We start from the raw sequence: 20,143 nt of genomic DNA on the forward strand, positions 1-20,143 counted from the left end.
GCTGCCCCTTGCCGTTTCTTAGCTCCACCCAAACAGATTCTGCAACTTGATTCTTCAATCAAAAGTACTCTCTTACCAATGTACTGATCTTGTCCCTTATTAACCCCTCCTTTTCCTTTTTTGGCGAACGTTCCTAAATGTCGAATAGCCTTGAATATTCAGTTATGATAAAAATAGAAAATGCTGGATAAACTCAGCAGGTCTGGCAACAGTTGTGGAGAGAATTATGGATCTAAACGACCCCTCTACAGAACTATCTGTAGAAGGGTCATTAAGATCCAATACGTTAACTCCGTTTCTCTCCACAGATGCTGCCAGACCTTTTGAGTTTATCCAACATTTTCTGTTTTATTTCAGATTTCCAGCATTCGCTTGCATTTGACTATTCAGTTCCCAGTCTTAATCACCCGGTAACCACACTCCGTGATGGAAATTAAATCGCACCCATTTACTTCTATTTGTGCCTCGTTACAACTGGAGGCTTGGACTCGTCTCCCTTTAAAGAGCCCCTCAAAAAATGAACTTTCAGTAGGTAGATGACTGTGTACCTGCGCTCCATCGGTTTGGTGAATGTACACCAGGGTATGTTCCGCCCCATCCACAGATGTGTAGGAGGTTCCATCTGCGGTGTAAACCACTTGCTGTGACGGTCGATCCTGTTCATCCGTGTAAACAATCTGAGCAACTGCATTGCTCTCCGGAACAAAATGTACCTAAGGAAGGAACTCATCTGGTCAAGAACATGTGTGGCACCACAAGAAACAAACAGAGAAACCTCAGATAAGCACACAGCTAAACCTACTCACTCGCGGACCTCAAATCCAAATCAATTCCTCATTGGCTCCCTAAAACAGAAGAGAAGCACTCCTCCCCTCAAAACTCCCCCAATAGCTCACCATGAAACCTGCTGAAAACAGCTCCAGCAGCAAGCAAGGTATCTTCCCATGTAATCAAGCAAAGGACAGAAAGAAGAAAATAAGGCAGAGTCATTTAAGAAGCTTTCCAGATCTTGCTTGGAGAGCTGTGAAGCTGTTTGCTAGCTGATTCAGCTGGTCCAGTTTTGAACACTTGGATTTGTTTCTTATTTTTCCCCGAATCTATACGTTCCCTCTGCAACTGATAATATTCCCAAAGAGGAGACTAAGTGGAGGAGGAGGATGAATGAAGAAAAGTTCAATGTACACCCTTTGCTGGAAGTAGAACTTAATTTTCTATAACCCCTCTCTGGCATGGCATCCGGAATCCACCCAAGTAGGCACATTTACCTGCTGCCATGCTCCTGACATTCCCATTCAGTCTCCACAGTAACATCTCTGGCCAGTTGTGGAGGTTTGAAATACAGTTAACAAGGGAAAACAGAGCAAGAAAGACACAGGTCACGGGCAACTCTCGTTACAAAGTGAAGTTGTGCAACAATTGAAGTAACTACCAAATCAACAGATCATTGCAGTTAATTGTTGTTAGAAGTTGCTTTCATAGATTCTCCACAATGCAGAAGGGGGCCATTCAGCCCATCGAGTCTACAACAACCCTCCAAAAGAGCAGTCTACTTAGTTTGATTCCCTTGCCTTATCCCCATAACCCTGCAATGATCGTAGTCAATACACATCTTTGTGGGGGGAAACCGGAGCACCCAGAGGAAACCTACACAGACACAGGGTGAACATGCAAACTCCTCACAGACAGTCACCCAAGGCCGGAATTGATCCCAGGTCCCTGGCTCGGTAAGGCAACAGTGCTAACCACGGTCCCGCCCAAAAATATAACTATTCCAGACATGTTTCATTGCACGTAGCTTTTTGTTTATCAAAAGTAGGGATATCAGTGCTGGTGAATAGGACACTTTGGTCTCAATTTTCATTATCTGCATCGAGCATGTCAGTTAGAAACTCTGGGCCAAGAACAGAGAATTCTGGTAAAACTCAACAGCTCTGGCAGCACCTCTGGGGGAAGAAACAGATTTAACGTTTTGAGTCTGTTTAATTCTTCATCAGAATTAAAGCAAGAGAGAATGTATCAGATATTAAACTGTAGTGGTGAGAGATTGCAACAAGATGTAGCAACCTAAACAAGAGCAGATGACCTGGTGTGGGGTGGGAGGGTGGTGATTGCATCAAGACAATAAATATATGGCATATTTATTTTGCTTATTTGGTACTCCAGGTTTGTCCATACTCCACTCAAGTGGTGTGTCCAAACTCCAAGCCAGCTGCAGCAAATTTACAATAATCCAGTCATTCTAGAGCCTGATTAAGAGTACCGATTAGTGCTAAGTAAGAATATGCTTTACTCTGGGTCACGGTCATTAGACTTTCTCAGACTTCTTTCATATTGCACACTTACAACCACCAGCGAGAAAAGGAGAAAAGATCGAGCTACAATTCAAGTGAGTCACTGAAATGAAAGGCCTTTGTACCACCACCTTCCTCCATTTAACTGTTCTGGTATTCTGCCAAAATGGGAGATACATAATTAATATACCCAGGGAACTTGGATCCAATCCAATAACTTCAAATAACTGTTGAATTTGAGGCATATTGAACAATATTGAGGATCTGGGGATACACAGGGTGGATAGATGGGGCAAAACCTCAGATCGAAAAACCTGAGGGGATAACCTTAAATTTAGAGCTACATTGTTCAGGGGTGAGGTCACTTCTTCAAAAACGTTAATGGAAATCAAGCTGCTCACTCCCAAAAAGCTGCTCAAATCAGTTAACACAAAATATCAAAATTGAGATTGATGTGTTTTTTTTATTGTTATACAAGAGTAAGAGAATCTATATGGGTCAATCGAGTTAAAATACAGAATCTTATAATTGAATGGCAGAACAAGTTTAGGGGCTGAATATCCTCTATGTTCCTATTAGTGATAATTCACCAGTTACCCTTGCATTTTTTGGCTGAAGATTTTGACTTAATGGACTCATTTCTATTTCCTTTTCAGCAAATGGTCAAAGCATAAATTAATGCTTGGCCTGGTCAATACAGGGGTGAGAAACAGCAAAAAAGAGAGAAAATTAAGATGGGACAATTAATTGCTAATTAAGTATTGGCTGTTTTCAGTTCTTTTCCTGGTTTCATGATAAATTGGGGACAGGAGTACATTTTTTCAAACCTTCTTGCAGTGAATTGTTGTGATCAAGAATCACTGTCTGAAAGGGCATAGTAGCAGATTCAATAGCAACAAACAAACAAGAATAGGATAAAAACGTCTCAGGTAACCTATGGGGAATGAACAGAGGAATGGTATTAACTGTATGGCCTAAACAAACATTGACATCACAGGCTGAATGACCTCCTTTTGAGCTATATTCATTCCATGTACATGGAGCGTTTTATTTCAATACTGTATGGGAGCTGCCAGTGTTGCAGAACCAGAGCTCATTATTCATAAGCACGTATGTAATGTCCTCTCTCAAAATAAATCACCAGAGTTCCAACATATTTCCCTGTGGTCAAAGAGAATCCTGAAATCCGATAGCCAAAACACCAGGTCAAATCCTGAAAATCCACACATTATACAGAATTTAATGAAGTCAGCTGTCTGGTAGCAGGTGAGGTCCTGACCATCAGCTAGGGGCTGCAGGTAATACATCACTGGTAACATTTGAATCTGGCCACTTAATTCAGTGCAAGTGATGTATTAAACCTTTCTACAACTTTGTTTCCTGACTCCATCCCTCAGATCTTTCATTTCTGCCAGTTCTCCCTCCTGCATGTTTCCCACATCTCCAGTTTACACTTTGAATGCTCAAAGATAGGCAGATAGATTGAGCACCAGATATGGCGCGTGATTTCGATCACAATGAGAAAAGATCAGGCAGGCTCCACTCACCTGGGCAGGTGGCTGATCCTGCTCGGATGGTGCACCCCATCCGACAGGAGGTTCCTCAGTCTTAGGCTCCATGCCTGAAGCCCTGGGGAGACTCGCGCAGCAAAAGCCTCAGCAAGCCATTTATTGTCTTCCTTCACATCTTTACATCAGGCATAGAGGGAGAGCTAAATCCTGCTTGAAAAAAAACAACACAATTACAGCAAATAGGAGCTTGGCTGAAACTTTTTGACACCTTATACAAAACACCTTGGAACAAGACCAAGCAGAGCGGGCAGTCCTCAACAAGGGCGGACTGCAAGATTTTGGTGTTGGCCCTAATTTCAAACCATATCTTCAAATGGAGCAGGCTTGATGTTTCAAAAGAAAATGCTGGAAATACTGAGCAGAATCTACAGCATCTGTGGAGAAGGTTAACATTTAAGATCCGTGATCCTTTGTTAGAAGTGGGAAATCCCGAAGAAAAGAGCTGAACTTCTGGAATGTCCCATCCTCGAAGAGGTTCCGCTCTTCTCTCCGATAGGATTTTGCAGTTCTTATGAAAAGTCACGGACTTCAAATTTTAATTATGTTTTTATCTCCACAGATGCTAACTCGGCGGCACAGTGGTTAGCACTGCTGCCCTGAGTTTAGAGTCCATTTCTGGTGTGGAATTTGTGTCTTCTGTTGTGACGACAGACAAAATATTTGTTCAATGCCTCTGTCACTTGCCTGTGATAATTTCTCCTGTCTGTTTGCAAGGGACCAAAGTTTAGTTTAGCTACTCTCTTCAGACTTCTGAAGCAACATCCAGTACTGCACTGCCAGCAATTCCCTCCAATTAAATCTTGCGAAGTAAAAAAAACACATTCTTGACGATGCCTGATACAAAACCTTTTCCCTGACAATTATCTAACGCTGAACCAGACTATTCACAACTTTGGTGCCACATTTGACTCAGAGATAACCTCCCAACCACATATGTGCTGCCCGCTGCCTTGGACGGAATTCTCCAGCCATTCACTGGCGGCGGGATTCTCTGTTCCCACTGGCAGTGCACCACGCCCGCGGGTTTCCCAGCAACATGAGGTGGCTTCAATGGGAATTCCCATTGACAGAGGCGGGAAGAGAGAATCCAGCCGCCAGCTACCAATGTAGAGACTGGGCAGGAAACTTATATAATGGGGATGGATGGATATGTGCTTGTGATTTATGTCTTTGCATACCTCATCATGAAATGTCCATGCCCAGATGTTTCATTCCTTTTAGGAAGGGAAGTATGTGAGGGTATTTTCCCGTTCTTTATTTTTGCTGTTATCATTTTGATCCACGGACAGTGACCCAGAGCCGGGATCGAACCCAGGACCTCGGCGCCATGAGGCAGCAGTGCTCACCACTGCGCCACCGTGCTGCCCTATCCTTCCATCAATAATAGGTTTTTCCCTCTCTAGCATGTCCAGACCCCTCTTGATTTTGAATACCTCCATTAAATGTTTTCTCAACCTTCTCTTCTCAAAGAACGGTCCCAAATTCTTCAATCTTCCGAAGTAATTCAAGTTTTTCATACTTGCCTGTGGAGTTTGCACATTGCCCCGTGTCTACGTGGGTTTCACCCCCACAATCCAAAGATGTACTGGTTAGGTGGATTGGCTAAACTACCCCTTAATTGGAAAATATTATTGGGTACTAAATTTATTTCTTAAAACGTTCTTCATCCCTGGAACCTTTTGTGGGAATCATTTTTGCACCCTCTCGAATGCCTTCACAACCACTCCAGTTGATGCCAAACCAAAAGTTTAACATAAATTTCTTATCCTGTCAATCACCAAGTCTGCTAAATTCCACCTCTCCACCATTGCATTTGCACTCCATGTGATGGCCCATGTGATTTTTGGCATCCACAAACTATATTTTATGTTGTGATCATGATGTCATCGAGAACTAGGTTTTTCTGAAAGATTTTGTTTTGGGAAAGCAACTTGCTTCAGGGCAGCACGGTAGCACAAGTGGATAGCACTGTGGCTTCACAGCACCAGGGTCCCAGGTTCAATTCCCTGCTGCGTCACTGTCTATGCAGAGTCTGCACATCTCCCAGTGTCTGCATGGATTTCTTCCGGGTGCTCCGGTTTCCTCCCACAGTCCAGACATGCAGGTTAGGTGGATTGGCCATGAAAAATTGCCCTTGGTGACCAAAAAGGTTAGATGGGGTTATTGGGTGACAGGGATAGTGTGGAAGTGAGGGCTTAAGTGGGTCGGTGCAGACTCGATGGGCCGAATGGCCTCCTTCTGCACTTAGAACATATGTTCTATGTTCTAGAACTGGCCAGCTGCAGACATTATTATTACATCAATAACTGATGGTGTGGCCAAGTTGCCTGGGATATAAACAATAGAAGGGTCAACAAAAAGTAAGAAGTCTTACAACACCAGGTTAAAGTCCAACAGGTTTGTTTCGGAGGGTGGGCAGCGCTCCGAAAGCTAGTGACATCGAAACAAACCTGTTGGACTTTAACCTGGTGTTGTAAGACTTCTTACTGTGCTCACCCCAGTCCAACGCCGGCATCTCCACAACAAAAAGTAAGTTATAGAGGAGAGTAGATAATGCATAGGGATTAAATGTGGTTTTGAAGATGGCTGCAGTGAACAACACATTTAAGCAGAACCCAATTAAGATTGTGTTTGCAGGCTAAAAGGGTTAAAAGCCTTGATAATTGAGGACTATTTGAACAGTGAGTTCGACTTATGAGATAGACAGGAGAGAAGTCACTTTCAGAAACAAGAGGCTTTCAAATGTCAGTTGATAGGAATTCAGGACCGGCGTGTTCCTTTGAGGAAGAAGGATAAACATGCCAAGTTTCAGGAACAATGCATAATTAGGTATATTGTGAGTCTAGTCCAAAAGAAAAAGGAAGCATTTGTAAGGGCTAGAAGGCTGGGACAGACGAAGCCCGTAAGGAATATAAGGGAAGTAGGAAGGAACTAAGCAAGGAGTCAGGAGGGCTAATAGGGGACACTGAATGTTATTTGGGTGGGGCCATTCAACGCCCAGTGGCTAGGAAGCCACTACTTAAGCTCGGTGAATGCTGAAGGACATGCCCAAAAGACAGAGTCTGTGGCAAGTGAAGAGGGAACCAAGAGGGTAAAAACGCATTTGGCCTCATCCTCATCAATCTATCTGTTGTACATACATCTGTCCATAACAGAATTGGCAGGTATGAACACCGCACCGTCCTTGTAGAAAAGTAATTGCCTCCTCACACTGAGGATGCTCTACCACTGTGCTAAATGGGACAGATTCAGAACAGATCTAGCAGCTCAAAGCTGGAATACATGAGGCACTGATACACAGCTCGGAGACTGAAAGGTTCATGATCAATCAGAAGGAAAATACTACTCTCAAAGAGCTTTAATTCCGTGATAAGTGCGTCGGCCTGACTCATTCAACAGTGCTGTGTTAGATAGGGCTCTGCACTTCAGCAACATATGGACCAGATTGGTTAAAATGTATTATTCACAATAATGGATCAATATAAAGTTACGGGTATGAAATTTCTACTTATTTTAGGTTTGGTGATGACAACACGTCAGGGCCATTAAAATGAGTGGTTAACAGGCCCTTCAGCCCCCCAAGTCTGTACCGGTCATGATACCATCCTAGCACTTCCTTGTGCCGTATCCCTCTATACCCATCCTATCCATGCATTTGTCAAGATGCCTTTTGAACGTCATTAATGTATTTGCTTCCAGAACCTCCCCTGGCAACACGTTCCAGGCACTTACCACCATCTTTGTAAAAGACATCTCCTCTAAACTTTGCCCCACGGAACATAAACATATGCCCCCTGGTGACTGACTCCTTCACCCTGGGAAAGAGTGCCTGCCCATCCACTCTATCTTGCAGACCTCTATCAGGTGCCCCCTCAACCGGCGTCTTTCTAATGAAAACAGTCCGAGTCTATTCAGCCTCTCCACACAGCTAACACCCTCCAGATCAGGCAACATCCTGGTAAACAAACCTCCTTTGCACTCTCTCCAAAACCTCCACATCCTTCTGGTAGTGTAGCGAACAGAATTCAAAAAAAAAAATTTAGAGTACCCAATTACTTTTTTCCAATTAAGGGGCAATTTAACGTGGCCAATCCACCTACCCTGCACATCTTTGGGTTGTGGGGGCGAAACCCACGCAAATATGGGGAGAATGTGCAAACTCCACACGGACAGTGATCCAGAGCCGGGATCGAACCTGGAACCTCGGCGCCATGAGACAGCAGTGCTAACCACTGCGCCACCGTGCTGCCCCTGGCCAACAGAATTGTGCGCAATATTCCAAGTGCGCCTTACCAAGGTTCTATTCTACTGCAGCATGATTTGCCAGTTTTTATACTTGATGGCCCGTCCAATGAAGGCACGCATTCTGTAAGCTTTCTTGACTACCTTGTCCACTTGTGTTGCCACTTTTTGTTTTTAAAAAATATTTCTAGTTCTTGCAGAATTTTTCATAATAAAACAGTAATAACAAGACAAAATTGAGTGAACATTAACATAGTGCAAAAAGAGAATATACAATAACAATTAAATAGACATTACCCCACGTGACTCAGTCTTCCCACACCATCCCAATGAAGCACTCACCCACCCCCCCACCCCCGACCCCCTGCGGATTGCTGCTGCTACTGACATTTTAATTTTCCCCGAGAAAGTCGACGAACGGCTGCCACCTCCGAGAGAACCCTGGCGTAGACTCTCTTAAGGCAAACTCTATTTTCTCGAGGCTGAAAAACCTAGCCATGTCGTTAACCCAAGTCTCTACACTTGGGGGCTTCGTGTCCCTCCACATTAATAAAATCCGTGGCTTCCGGTTGCGGTGATGCCTAGCTAGCCGCACATTTCGGCGGCTCCAGCTCCGACGGACCTTCGGGCTCTTTTAAGAGCCCCAACGGGGAATTTTTTGACGACGCAACCCGGTGTGGGGTGTGAGAGAAGGGAGTACCCCCCCCAACGAAGGAGGAAAAAACCGGCGGCGGTGGCTGCAGCGCGAGGAATCGTCGACCAAAGGGTCAGAAAGAGAGAAGTACAAGATGGCGGCGGAGAAAGCGCAGGCGACATGGGGGCCTGAGCAGGATGAAATTGTGAGACGGTGCGTGGAGCTGCTGAAGAGGGAGGTGCTGACCCCGATGCTACAGGCAATTGAGGGGCTCAAGGAGACACTAAAGACCCAGGAGACAGAGCTCCGCGTGGTGGAGCAGGTGACAGATATTGAGGACGAGATCCTGGGCCTGGCGGTTAAGACACAGACGCACGACGCACTTCATAAAAAGTGTACTGAAAGGATCGAGGCCCTAGAAAACGGAGCGCGAAGGAAGAACCTTCGGATACTGGGTCTCCCTGAGGGTGTGGAAGGAGTGGACTGTGGAGCGTATGCAAGTACGATGCTGAGCTCACTGATGGGTGCTGAGGCCCCTACGGGCCCCTTGGAGGTGGAGTGGGCAAATCGGATTCCGGCGAGAAGACCAAAAGCGGGAGAACCACCCAGGGCGATAATCGTGCGATTTCACCGCCTTAAGGATAGAGAAGAGGTCCTGAGATGGGCTAAAAAGGTGCGGAGTAGCAGATGGGAGAATGCAGTGGTACGGGTGTACCAGGATTGGAGTGCGGAGGTGGCGAGAAGGAGGGCGAGCTTTAACCGAGCCAAAGAGGTGTTGCATAAAAGGAAGGTGAAGTTCGGGATGCTGCAGCCGGCAAGACTATGGGTCACGTATCAGGAGAGACACCATTATTTCGAGATGGCGGAGGAAGCATGGACCTTTATCAAAGAGGAGAAATTGGATTGGAACTGAGGGACTGATGCTGCAGGAAATATTGTTGTTAATGTTATGGTTGAAGTTAATTGAGAAGTAAACTGGGAAGGGGGGAGACATTGGGGAAATGTGGGCGCCGGTGAGGGGGGAAAGATGGGACACAGTTGGAGAATGGGGAAGGGGAGGGGGAGGGGAAAGGGAGCTGCGCCACAAGAGGCGGGTCAGGTAAAGGGAGGTTCCCGCGCCAGAAAGAATAAGGCGGGAAGACAGGCGCAAGACGGATGGGAGTTCCCCACACGGGGGGGGTCGAGGAGTGAGCAGGAATAGCCGGGGTCAGTTGAAGTCAGCTGACTTACGGAAGTAATATGGGGGGAGCAATCATGCTAGAAAGAGATCTAGCGGGGGGGGGGGGAAAACAACTGGGTTGCTGCTGCGGAAATCCAAAAGGAAATGGCTAAAGAGTGGGTGGGCGGGGATGGTGTGCGACGCTGGGGGAGCGAGCGGGAGCGCGGAGGCGGGATATGGGACTGGCCTAGAGAAGGTAATGGCTAGTCGACACGGGAGGGGGGTAGGTAGCCCCCTAGTGAGGCTGATCACGTGGAACGTGAGAGGCCTGAACAGACCGATAAAAAGGGCCCGAGTGCTTGCGCATTTGAAAGGACTAAGGGCAGACGTGGTTATGCTCCAAGAGACGCACCTAAAGGTGGCGGACCAAGTTAGGTTAAGGAAAGGATGGGTGGGACAGGTGTTCCACTCAGGACTGGACGCAAAGAATAGACGGGTGGCCATTTTGGTGGGGAAACGGGTAGCATTTGGAGCAAAGAACATCGTAGCAGATAGCGGAAGTAGATATGTAATGGTGAGTGGCAGGCTGGAGGGAATGGAGGTCGTGTTGGTTAATGTGTATGCCCCAAACTGGGACGATGCGGGATTTATGAGACGGATGCTGGGGCGTATACCGGACCTGGAGGTAGGAAACTTGATTTTAGGAGGGGACTTTAATACGGTGCTGGACCCGGGGCTAGATAGATCCAGCTCAAGGACCGGAAGAAGGCCGGCAGCGGCCAAGGTACTTAAGGGGTTTATGGACCAAATGGGGAGAGTGGATCCATGGGGATTTCTTAGACCTAGAGCTAGGGAGTTCTCCTTCTTCTCCCCTGTCCATAAAGTGTACTCCCGGATAGATTTTTTTGTTTTGGGAAGGTCGTTGATCTCTAGGGTGGAAGAAGCTGAGTACTCAGCCATAGCGTTTTCAGATCATGCCCCACATTGGGTGGACCTGGAATTAGGAGAGGACAGGGAGCAGAGAACACTCTGGCGATTAGATGTGGGACTGATGGCGGATGAGGGAGTGTGTGCAAGAGTGCGGGGGTGTATTGAGAGATACCTGGAGGTCAATGACGACGGCGAGGTCCCTGTGGGGGTGGTATGGGAAGCACTAAAAGCGGTGGTCAGAGGATCTCCATTGGGGCCCACAAAAGGAAAACAGAGGCCAAGGAAAGGGAAAGATTACTGGGGGAGATTTTAAGGGTGGATAGGGAATTTGCAGAGACCCCGGAGGAGGAATTGTACAGGGAGAGGAGACGACTCCAGACGGAATTTGACCTTCTGACCACCAGAAAGGCGGAGGTACTGTGGAGGAAGGCACAGGGGAGGAGGTATGAATACGGGGAAAAGGCTAGTCGCCTGTTGGCTCATCAATTGCGAAAGAGGGCAGCAGCGAGGGAGATAGGAGGAATTAGAGACGAAAGGGGAGACACGGTGCGAAGGGCAGGAAAGATAAATGAGGTGTTCAAGACCTTCTATGAGGAACTGTATAGGTCTCAACCCCCAGAGGGAGAGGAGGGGATGCGGCAGTTCCTGGACCAATTGAGGTTCCCGAAAGTGGAGGAGTGGGGGGTGGTAGGTCTGGGGGCACCAATTGGGGTGGACGAGGTTATTAAGGGACTGGGAAGCATGCAAGCAGGGAAGACCCCGGGACCAGACGGGTTCCCGGTGGAATATTACAGAAAATATGTGGACTTGTTGGCCCCGTTGATGGTGAGGACGTTCAATGAGGCCAGGAAAGGGGGGACTCTACCCCCGACGATGTCGGAGGCGACGATATCGTTAATTTTGAAGAGGGATAAAGATCCATTGCAGTGCGGGTCCTATAGATCTATTTCATTATTGAACGTGGACGCCAAATTGTTGGCAAAGGTACTGGCACCGAGGATAGAGGACTGTGTCCCGGGGGTGGTGCACGAAGACCAGACAGAGTTCGTAAAAGGGAGACAACAGAATGTTAACGTGCGACGACTATTAGGGGTGATAATGATGCCCCCAGTGGAGGGGGAGGCAGAGATAGTGGCGGCAATGGACGCAGAGAAGGCATTTGATAGGGTGGAGTGGGGGTATTTATGGGAAGTGTTAAGGAGGTTTGGCTTCGGGAACGGGTTTATTAGCTGGGTTAGACTTCTTTATGGGGCTCCAACGGCAAGCGTAGTTACAGGTCGACATAGATCGGAGTATTTCCGACTATATAGGGGAACAAGACAGGGATGCCTGCTGTCTCCATTGTTGTTCGCGTTGGCAATTGAACCGCTGGCCATGGCGTTGAGAGACTCCAGGAAATGGAGGGGGGTGATTAGAGGGGGAGAAGAACACCGAGTCTCGTTATACGCAGATGACCTATTGTTATACGTGTCGGACCCAGCGGGGGGGATGATAGAGGTTATGCGAATTTTGAGGGGGTTCGGGGATTTCTCGGGGTATAGGCGAAACATGGGGAAGAGTGAATTATTTGTGATACATCCAGGGGATAAGAGTGGTCCGAGGATGAATGTGCTAAATTGGGGGAAGGCTAATTATAACAATATTAGGCGGGAACTGAAGAACATAGATTGGGGGCGGATGTTTGAGGGCAAATCAACATCTGACATGTGGGAGGCTTTCAAGTGTCAGTTGAAAGGAATACAGGACAGGCATGTTCCTGTGAGGAAGAAAGATAAATACGGCAATTTTCGGGAACCTTGGATGACGAGTGATATTGTAGGCCTCGTCAAAAAGAAAAAGGAGGCATTTGTCAGGGCTAAAAGGCTGGGAACAGACGAAGCCTGTGTGGCATATAAGGAAAGTAGGAAGGAACTTAAGCAAGGAGTCAGGAGGGCTAGAAGGGGTCATGAAAAGGCATTGGCAAATAGGGTTAAGGAAAATCCCAAGGCTTTTTACACTTACATAAAAAGTAAGAGGGTAGCCAGGGAAAGGGTTGGCCCACTGAAGGATAGGCAAGGGAATCTATGTGTGGAGCCAGAGGAAATGGGCGAGGTACTAAATGAATACTTTGCATCAGTATTCACCAAAGAGAAGGAATTGGTAGATGTTGAGTCTGGAGAAGGGGGTGTAGATAGCCTGGGTCACATTGTGATCCAAAAAGACGAGGTGTTGGGTGTCTTAAAAAATATTAAGGTAGATAAGTCCCCAGGGCCGGATGGGATCTACCCCAGAATACTGAAGGAGGCTGGAGAGGAAATTGCTGAGGCCTTGACAGAAATCTTTGGATCCTCGCTGTCTTCAGGGGATGTCCCGGAGGACTGGAGAATAGCCAATGTTGTTCCTCTGTTTAAGAAGGGTGGCAGGGATAATCCCGGGAACTACAGGCCGGTGAGCCTTACTTCAGTGGTAGGGAAATTACTGGAGAGAATTCTTCGAGACAGGATCTACTCCCATTTGGAAGCAAATGGACGTATTAGTGAGAGGCAGCACGGTTTTGTGAAGGGGAGGTCGTGTCTCACTAACTTGATAGAGTTTTTCGAGGAGGTCACTAAGATGATTGATGCAGGTAGGGCAGTAGATGTTGTCTATATGGACTTCAGTAAGGCCTTTGACAAGGTCCCTCATGGTAGACTAGTACAAAAGGTGAAGTCACACGGGATCAGGGGTGAACTGGCAAGGTGGATACAGAACTGGCTAGGCCATAGAAGGCAGAGGGTAGCAATGGAGGGATGCTTTTCTAATTGGAGGGCTGTGACCAGTGGTGTTCCACAGGGATCAGTGCTGGGACCTTTGCTCTTTGTAGTATATATAAATGATTTGGAGGAAAATGTAACTGGTCTGATTAGTAAGTTTGCAGACGACACAAAGGTTGGTGGAATTGCGGATAGCGATGAGGACTGTCTGAGGATACAGCAGGATTTAGATTGTCTGGAGACTTGGGCGGAGAGATGGCAGATGGAGTTTAACCTGGACAAATGTGAGGTAATGCATTTTGGAAGGGCTAATGCAGGTAGGGAATATACAGTGAATGGTAGAACCCTCAAGAGTATTGAAAGTCAAAGAGATCTAGGAGTACAGGTCCACAGATCACTGAAAGGGGCTACACAGGTGGAGAAGGTAGTCAAGAAGGCATACGGCATGCTTGCCTTCATTGGCCGGGGCATTGAGTATAAGAATTGGCAAGTCATGTTGCAGCTGTATAGAACCTTAGTTAGGCCACACTTGGAGTATAGTGTTCAATTCTGGTCGCCACACTACCAGAAGGATGTGGAGGCTTTAGAGAGGGTGCAGAAGAGATTTACCAGAATGTTGCCTGGTATGGAGGGCATAAGCTATGAGGAGCGATTGAATAAACTCGGTTTGTTCTCACTGGAACGAAGGAGGTTGAGGGGCGACCTGATAGAGGTATACAAAATTATGAGGGGCATAGACAGAGTGGATAGTCAGAGGCTTTTCCCCAGGGTAGAGGGGTCAATTACTAGGGGGCATAGGTTTAAGGTGAGAGGGGCAAAGTTTAGAGTAGATGTACGAGGCAAGTTTTTTACGCAGAGGGTAGTGGGTGCCTGGAACTCACTACCGGAGGAGGTAGTGGAGGCAGGGACGATAGGGACATTTAAGGGGCATCTTGACAAATATATGAATAGGATGGGAATAGAAGGATACGGAACCAGGAAGTGTAGAAGATTGTAGTTTAGTCGGGCAGTATGGTCGGCACGGGCTTGGAGGGCCGAAGGGCCTGTTCCTGTGCTGTACATTTCTTTGTTCTTTGTTCTTTGTTCTTTGGGACCAGAGTAGAGAGATAGAAGGCTTGCCTCTAAGGAAAGTGGAAAGAAACTTCCGATACCTGGGGATTCAGATCGCTAGGAGCTGGGGAACCTTGCACAGACTTAATCTGACACGGCTGGTAGAACAAATGGAGGAGGACTTCAAGAGGTGGGACATGCAGCCTCTGTCGCTGGCGGGCAGGGTGCAAGCAATTAAGATGATGGTCCTCCCGAGGTTCTTATTTGTATTTCAATGTCTCCCTATACTAATCACCAAGACCTTTTTTAATAAAATAGACAGGAGCATCACGAGCTTCGTGTGGGCAGGGAAAGTTCCGAGAGTAAGGAGGGGGTTCCTTCAGCGTAGTAGGGACAGAGGAGGATTGGCACTACCGAACTTGGGCGATTACTATTGGGCCGCCAATGTGGCAATGATACGTAAATGGATGATGGAGGGTGAGGGAGCGGCGTGGAAAAGACTGGAGAGAAAGTCCTGTAAAGGGACGAGTTTAGAGGCGCTGGTGACAGCGCCGCTACCGTTCTCACCTAAAACGTTTACCACGAACCCGGTGGTGGGGGCAACTTTGAATATCTGGGGACAGTGGAGGCGACAGAGAGGGGTGCGGGGAGCCCTGGTGGGGTCCCCAATCAGGAACAACCATAGGTTCGCCCCAGGAAGAATGGATGGAGGATTTCAGAGCTGGTACCAGTTGGGAATTAGGAGGGTGGGAGATTTATTTATAGATGGGACTTTTGCAAGCTTGGGAGCATTGGAGGAAAAGTATGCCCCGGGGAAATTTCTTGAGATATATGCAGGTGAGGGCGTTTACCAGACAACAGGTGAGGGAATTTCCGTTGCTCCCGACACAGGGGATACAGGACAGAGTGCTTTCAGGGGTGTGGGTCGGAGAGGGCAAGGTGTCAGAGATTTACCGAGAGATGAGGGAAGAGGGGGAGGAGTCGGTGGGCGAACTAAAAGGAAAGTGCGAAGAACTAGGGGAGGAGATAGAGGAGGGTATGTGGGCTGATGCCCTAAGCAGGGTAAATTCCTCTTCCTCATGCGCCAGGCTTAGCCTGATTCAATTTAAGGTGCTACATAGAGCACACACAACGGGAGCAAGATTGAGCAGGTTCTTTGGAGTGGAGGACAAATGTGGGAGGTGTGGCGGGAGCCTGGCAAACCACGCACATATGTTTTGGGCGTGCCCGGCACTGGAAGGGTATTGGAAGGGAGTGACGGGAGTGATTTCGAAGGTGGTGAAGGCCCGGGTCAAACCAGGCTGGGGGTTAGCTCTATTTGGAGTTACGGAAGAGCCAGGAGTGCAGGAGGCGAAAGAGGCCGACGTTGTGGCCTTTGCGTCCCTAGTAGCCCGGCGCAGGATCCTACTCATGTGGAAGGAGGCGAAACCCCCCGGACTGGAGGCCTGGGTAAATGATATGGCGGCGTTCATTAAACTGGAGCAGGTAAAGTTTGCCCTGAGAGGATCGGCTCAAGGGTTCACCAAGCGGCGGCAGCCATTTCTCGACTACCTAGGGGAACGATAGAGGGAAGACAGATGATCAGCAGGGGGGGTTTAGTTTAGTTTAGGTCAAAAGATAATGGGGTTTTGTTACTTATGTATTGTTTAAAATTTCTGTATTGTTACGTTTGCTTTGTAAGAGGGGAAAAATTGTTGTGTGGGGGGAAAAAAATTTCAATAAAATATATATATTTTTTTTAATTAATAAAATCCGTCTCTGGGCTACTAGGGAGGCCACTTTCAAAGGTCACCTGCACGCCCAGATCTCTCGGACTTTCTATATTCCTAAGAGTTTTGCCATTTATAGTATATTTCCCCTCTATGTTAGACCTACCAAAATGCATTACCTAACATTCGTCTGGATTAAATTCCATTTGCCATTTCTCTGCCCAAGTCTCCAACCTATTTATGTCCTTCTGTATCCTCTGAGAATCCTCAACACTATCTGCCACTCCACCAACCTTGGTGCCATCCTCAAACTTACTAAAAAGACCAGCTACATTTTCCTCCAAATCGTTTATGTATAAAACAAACAAAGGCCCCAGCACATATCCCTGTGGAACACCACTAGTCACAAGCTTCCACTCAAAAACACCTTTCTACTGCTACACTTGCCTTGTGCGCCGAGCTAGTTCTGCATCCATTTTACCACCTCACCGCTAATCCTGTATGACTTCACCTTTTGTACCAGTCTGCCATGAGGTACCTTGTCACAGGCTTTACTGAAATCCATGTGAACAACATAAACCGCTCTCCTACCGCCCCACCCCCCCGCCCCCCCACCATCAATAATCTTTGTCACCTCCTCAAAAAAGTTAGTGGCACGACCTCCCATTCACAAAACCATGCTGTTTATCACGAATGAGTCAGATTGTTTCTAAATGGGTATAAATCCTGTCCCTGAGAATTCTCTCCAATAATTTACCTACTACCGACGTGAGGCTCACAAGCCTGTAGTATCCAGGATTATCCCTACTACCTTTCTTAAACAGTGGCACAACATAAGCTATTCTCCATTCTTCTGGGATCTCACCTGTAGCCAATGAGGATACAAAGATGTCAGTCCCAGTTAATACAGGGAAATTAAAATCCTCTACCAGAACAATCTTTCCTTTGCACCTATCCAAAATCTCTCCACCTATCTGCTCCTTCATCTCTCGCTGGCAGTTGGGGGGCCTGTAATAAACGCCCAACATTGTGACTGCCCCCTTCCTGTTCCTGAACTCTACCCCGATTGCCTCATTGTATGAGCTCTCCAAAGTGTCATCCCGCAGTACGGCTATAATACTCTCCTTAACCAGTAATACTACTCCCCACCCCTTTTACAACCCCTCTCCTGAAGCATTTATATCCTCCAACATTCAGCTGCCAATCCTGCCCTTCCCTTAACCACATTTCTTTGATAGCCACACCATCGTAATTCCAAGTACTAACCAGTGCTCTAAGTTCATCTGCCTTACCTGCTATACTTGTGACTTTGAAACAAATACACTTCAAACCACTGCATTTGAGCAGACAGGGTGATGTTATTCTCTTATCTTTGTTCTCTATTTCCCCTTCAGTTATTACACCTTCTAAGCTAACGCTCTGGCTCCCACCCTCCTGCCACACTAGTTTAAATCCTCCCGAGTGACTTTAGCAAACATCCCAGCCAGGATATTGGTGTCCCTCCAGTTTAGATGCAACCTGTCCTTCTTGTACAGGTCACACCTGCCCTGGAAGAGATCCCAATTGTCCAGAAATCCGAAACCCTCCCTCCTACACCACAGTTTAGCCACGTATTTGGCTGCACTATCCTCCTATTTCTAGCCTCACTGGCACGTGGCACAGGGAGTAATCCTGAGATTACAACTCTAGAGTCCTGCTTTTAGCTTACTGCCTAACTCCATGAACTCCTTCTGCGGGACCTCACTGCATTGGAGAAGGATGCTACACATTCGAGGTGGCACAGGAAAACATGGAATTGGATGCTGCAAAGTGTTTTGATATGAAAATTATTCAACTCTTTCAGAAGAGCAATTTTCAGATTATTGCTGAAAAAAAGAGACAGAATCAAAGCTTTTCACCCGCACAAACTCATCAGCACAGCTGCCAGGAATTTTCCAATAGGGGAACACCAACCTTTGCCGGATGAGAAGAGAGTACTAATTGGTTGGCAAGTGGATACTGATTGGTGGACAAGGTGCCATGGAGAATGCAGAATTGAACAGTTAAATGCCCAGCTTGGGTCAAATTGCAAACACGAAGGTTAACTCTGATTGGTCAAGGCATTGCCTTGGGGAATGGCTGTTCCCTTCAGCTGTTCATAACCGGCAAAGTACTGATTGTGCCCAACCAGCCTGTGCTCATAAAACATAAAGGCCGCCATTCAAAATGTTAAAGTCCGGTTTGGGCGCATTCGGCGGGGAGTTACACGACGGCCACATTGGCGAGATCGCCGCCCCTATTCAACGGCACGTGAACCCCTCACAAGATTCTCATACCCCTTGTCCCCCACAAGCCAACCCGTCATCCTGGGTGGTCGTCGTAGATACCAGAGATCTCCAAGTGCCCCAGGATGCACCTGTAATGAATGCTTGCAGGGTAGCGGGCCACACGTGCATGATTCGGAGATGGTAGATGCACAGAATCTGAATATTCAGGGATTGGAACCCCTTGCTGTTAGTATAGGGCACTCCCTGATTCCCCGGTGCCCGCAGGAAGACATTGATCGCCCCCTGGACCTGGGGCAGCCCGGTGATGGTAGCAAATCCTGCAGTCCGGGCATTTTGTTCGGCCTGGTCCAGCTCGAAAATAATATTGTCTGCTGCCCGGGCATACAGAGCATCTGTCACCTCCCACATGCTCTTGTGGGCATAATTTTGAGATTTGCCACACAATTCCCCGCTCGAGCCCTGGAATAACCTAATGGCAGCGGTTTAGGGCTCACAGCCACCGGATGCAGGTGTCCTCCTGCCCCACGGGGTGCCATGTCTGGACCCCTCCTCAACCTGATGGGCGGTCAAGTCTTCAGGGCGTGCGGCGACTCCCTGCATATGGGGTGCCACCTCCAGCTTGTGTCATCGCTGCTGACTTCTACGGCGCCTGCCCGACGTGGCTGCCACAATCAAAGCGATGGCAGCCTCCACGGGGTCATCTCCAGCAAACATAAGTTATACCTGGAAGGAATTGGAGGACAGAGACCGACAATCAGTTCGGGCTTCCATCCCGACACCCTCAACTCCCCAACCCTTAACCTGACTGTCCCGCCTTTTCTCAAGAGTGCCATCCAGTAAACCAGTTTGGTGGCAAACCTTGCTCTGCACACTCAGTCCCGGACATATCAGGAGCCCCTAGACCCCAGACTTCTGCCGGGAACATGAGGGAGGACGTGCTCAGTTGCCCTCCGCTCATCTACACATTTACCTTTTGCTCACAAGAGGATCCGCAGTGTTGAACCCTACTCTTGAGTATTTGATTGTTGGCAGCGGTTTCTATGATGCTGCCGCTCCTAGAGTACATGCATCATTGTTTGCTGGACATACAATGCACTAATCATCATCCTCTGAGGCATGATACATGGGACCTCGAGGAGGCAATTGAGAGTTGAGAAATGTGAAGTACAAGGCTAATTTCTCATCTGAAACAGCCATCAGCTGTGAAGTATGAGGCTGCTCACAGGGAAAGGGAGTGAAAGTGAATTTCAGGATAGAAGCTGCAGCAGGGCTCTATCCTGGGAGAGGTTGGTAGGACATTCAGCTGTGTTTGCCCCTGTTATTGTTCTCGACAATGTTTAAAGATGGCTTGAAGGCTTCACAGACGCAAAGCCCCACACCTCCCAGCCCAGAGGCCACCCTGACCTGGAAAGCTTCAGTCCCCTGACAATACCAGCCCAGCATCTCTCCCCCACGCCCTCCCCCCCTCCCCCACCACCCCCCACGGTGCCATTGAGCTGCAAGCTGGAAAAAGGAATTGGCTACTCATCTCCTCACTTCCCCTCTGGAGCCATTACAT

The 20,143-nt window shown here is 47.7% G+C and overlaps 1 protein-coding gene across 7 annotated transcripts in view; it reads right to left on the reverse strand.

The window, feature by feature from the left end:
• prdm10 (PR domain containing 10) overlaps window positions 1–20,143 on the reverse strand; it is a 371,372-nt gene that overhangs the window by 290,578 nt on the left and 60,651 nt on the right. For 5 of the 7 annotated variants that reach the window (XM_072486852.1, XM_072486855.1, XM_072486851.1 and 2 more), the window contains 2 exons: window positions 3,839–4,009; window positions 549–713 (listed from right to left, as the gene is read on the reverse strand). In XM_072486852.1, coding sequence (XP_072342953.1) covers window positions 549–713; window positions 3,839–3,910 — 237 coding nt within the window. In that variant the 5' untranslated portion in view covers window positions 3,911–4,009. Of the gene's footprint in view, window positions 1–548; window positions 714–3,838; window positions 4,013–20,143 lie in introns of all 7 variants that reach the window. The other 2 variants (XM_072486853.1, XM_072486856.1) reach the window with 1 other exon arrangement.

This window comes from Scyliorhinus torazame, chromosome 21, assembly GCF_047496885.1.
Source record: "Scyliorhinus torazame isolate Kashiwa2021f chromosome 21, sScyTor2.1, whole genome shotgun sequence".
In the NCBI taxonomy this organism is placed as follows: Eukaryota; Metazoa; Chordata; class Chondrichthyes; order Carcharhiniformes; family Scyliorhinidae; genus Scyliorhinus; species Scyliorhinus torazame.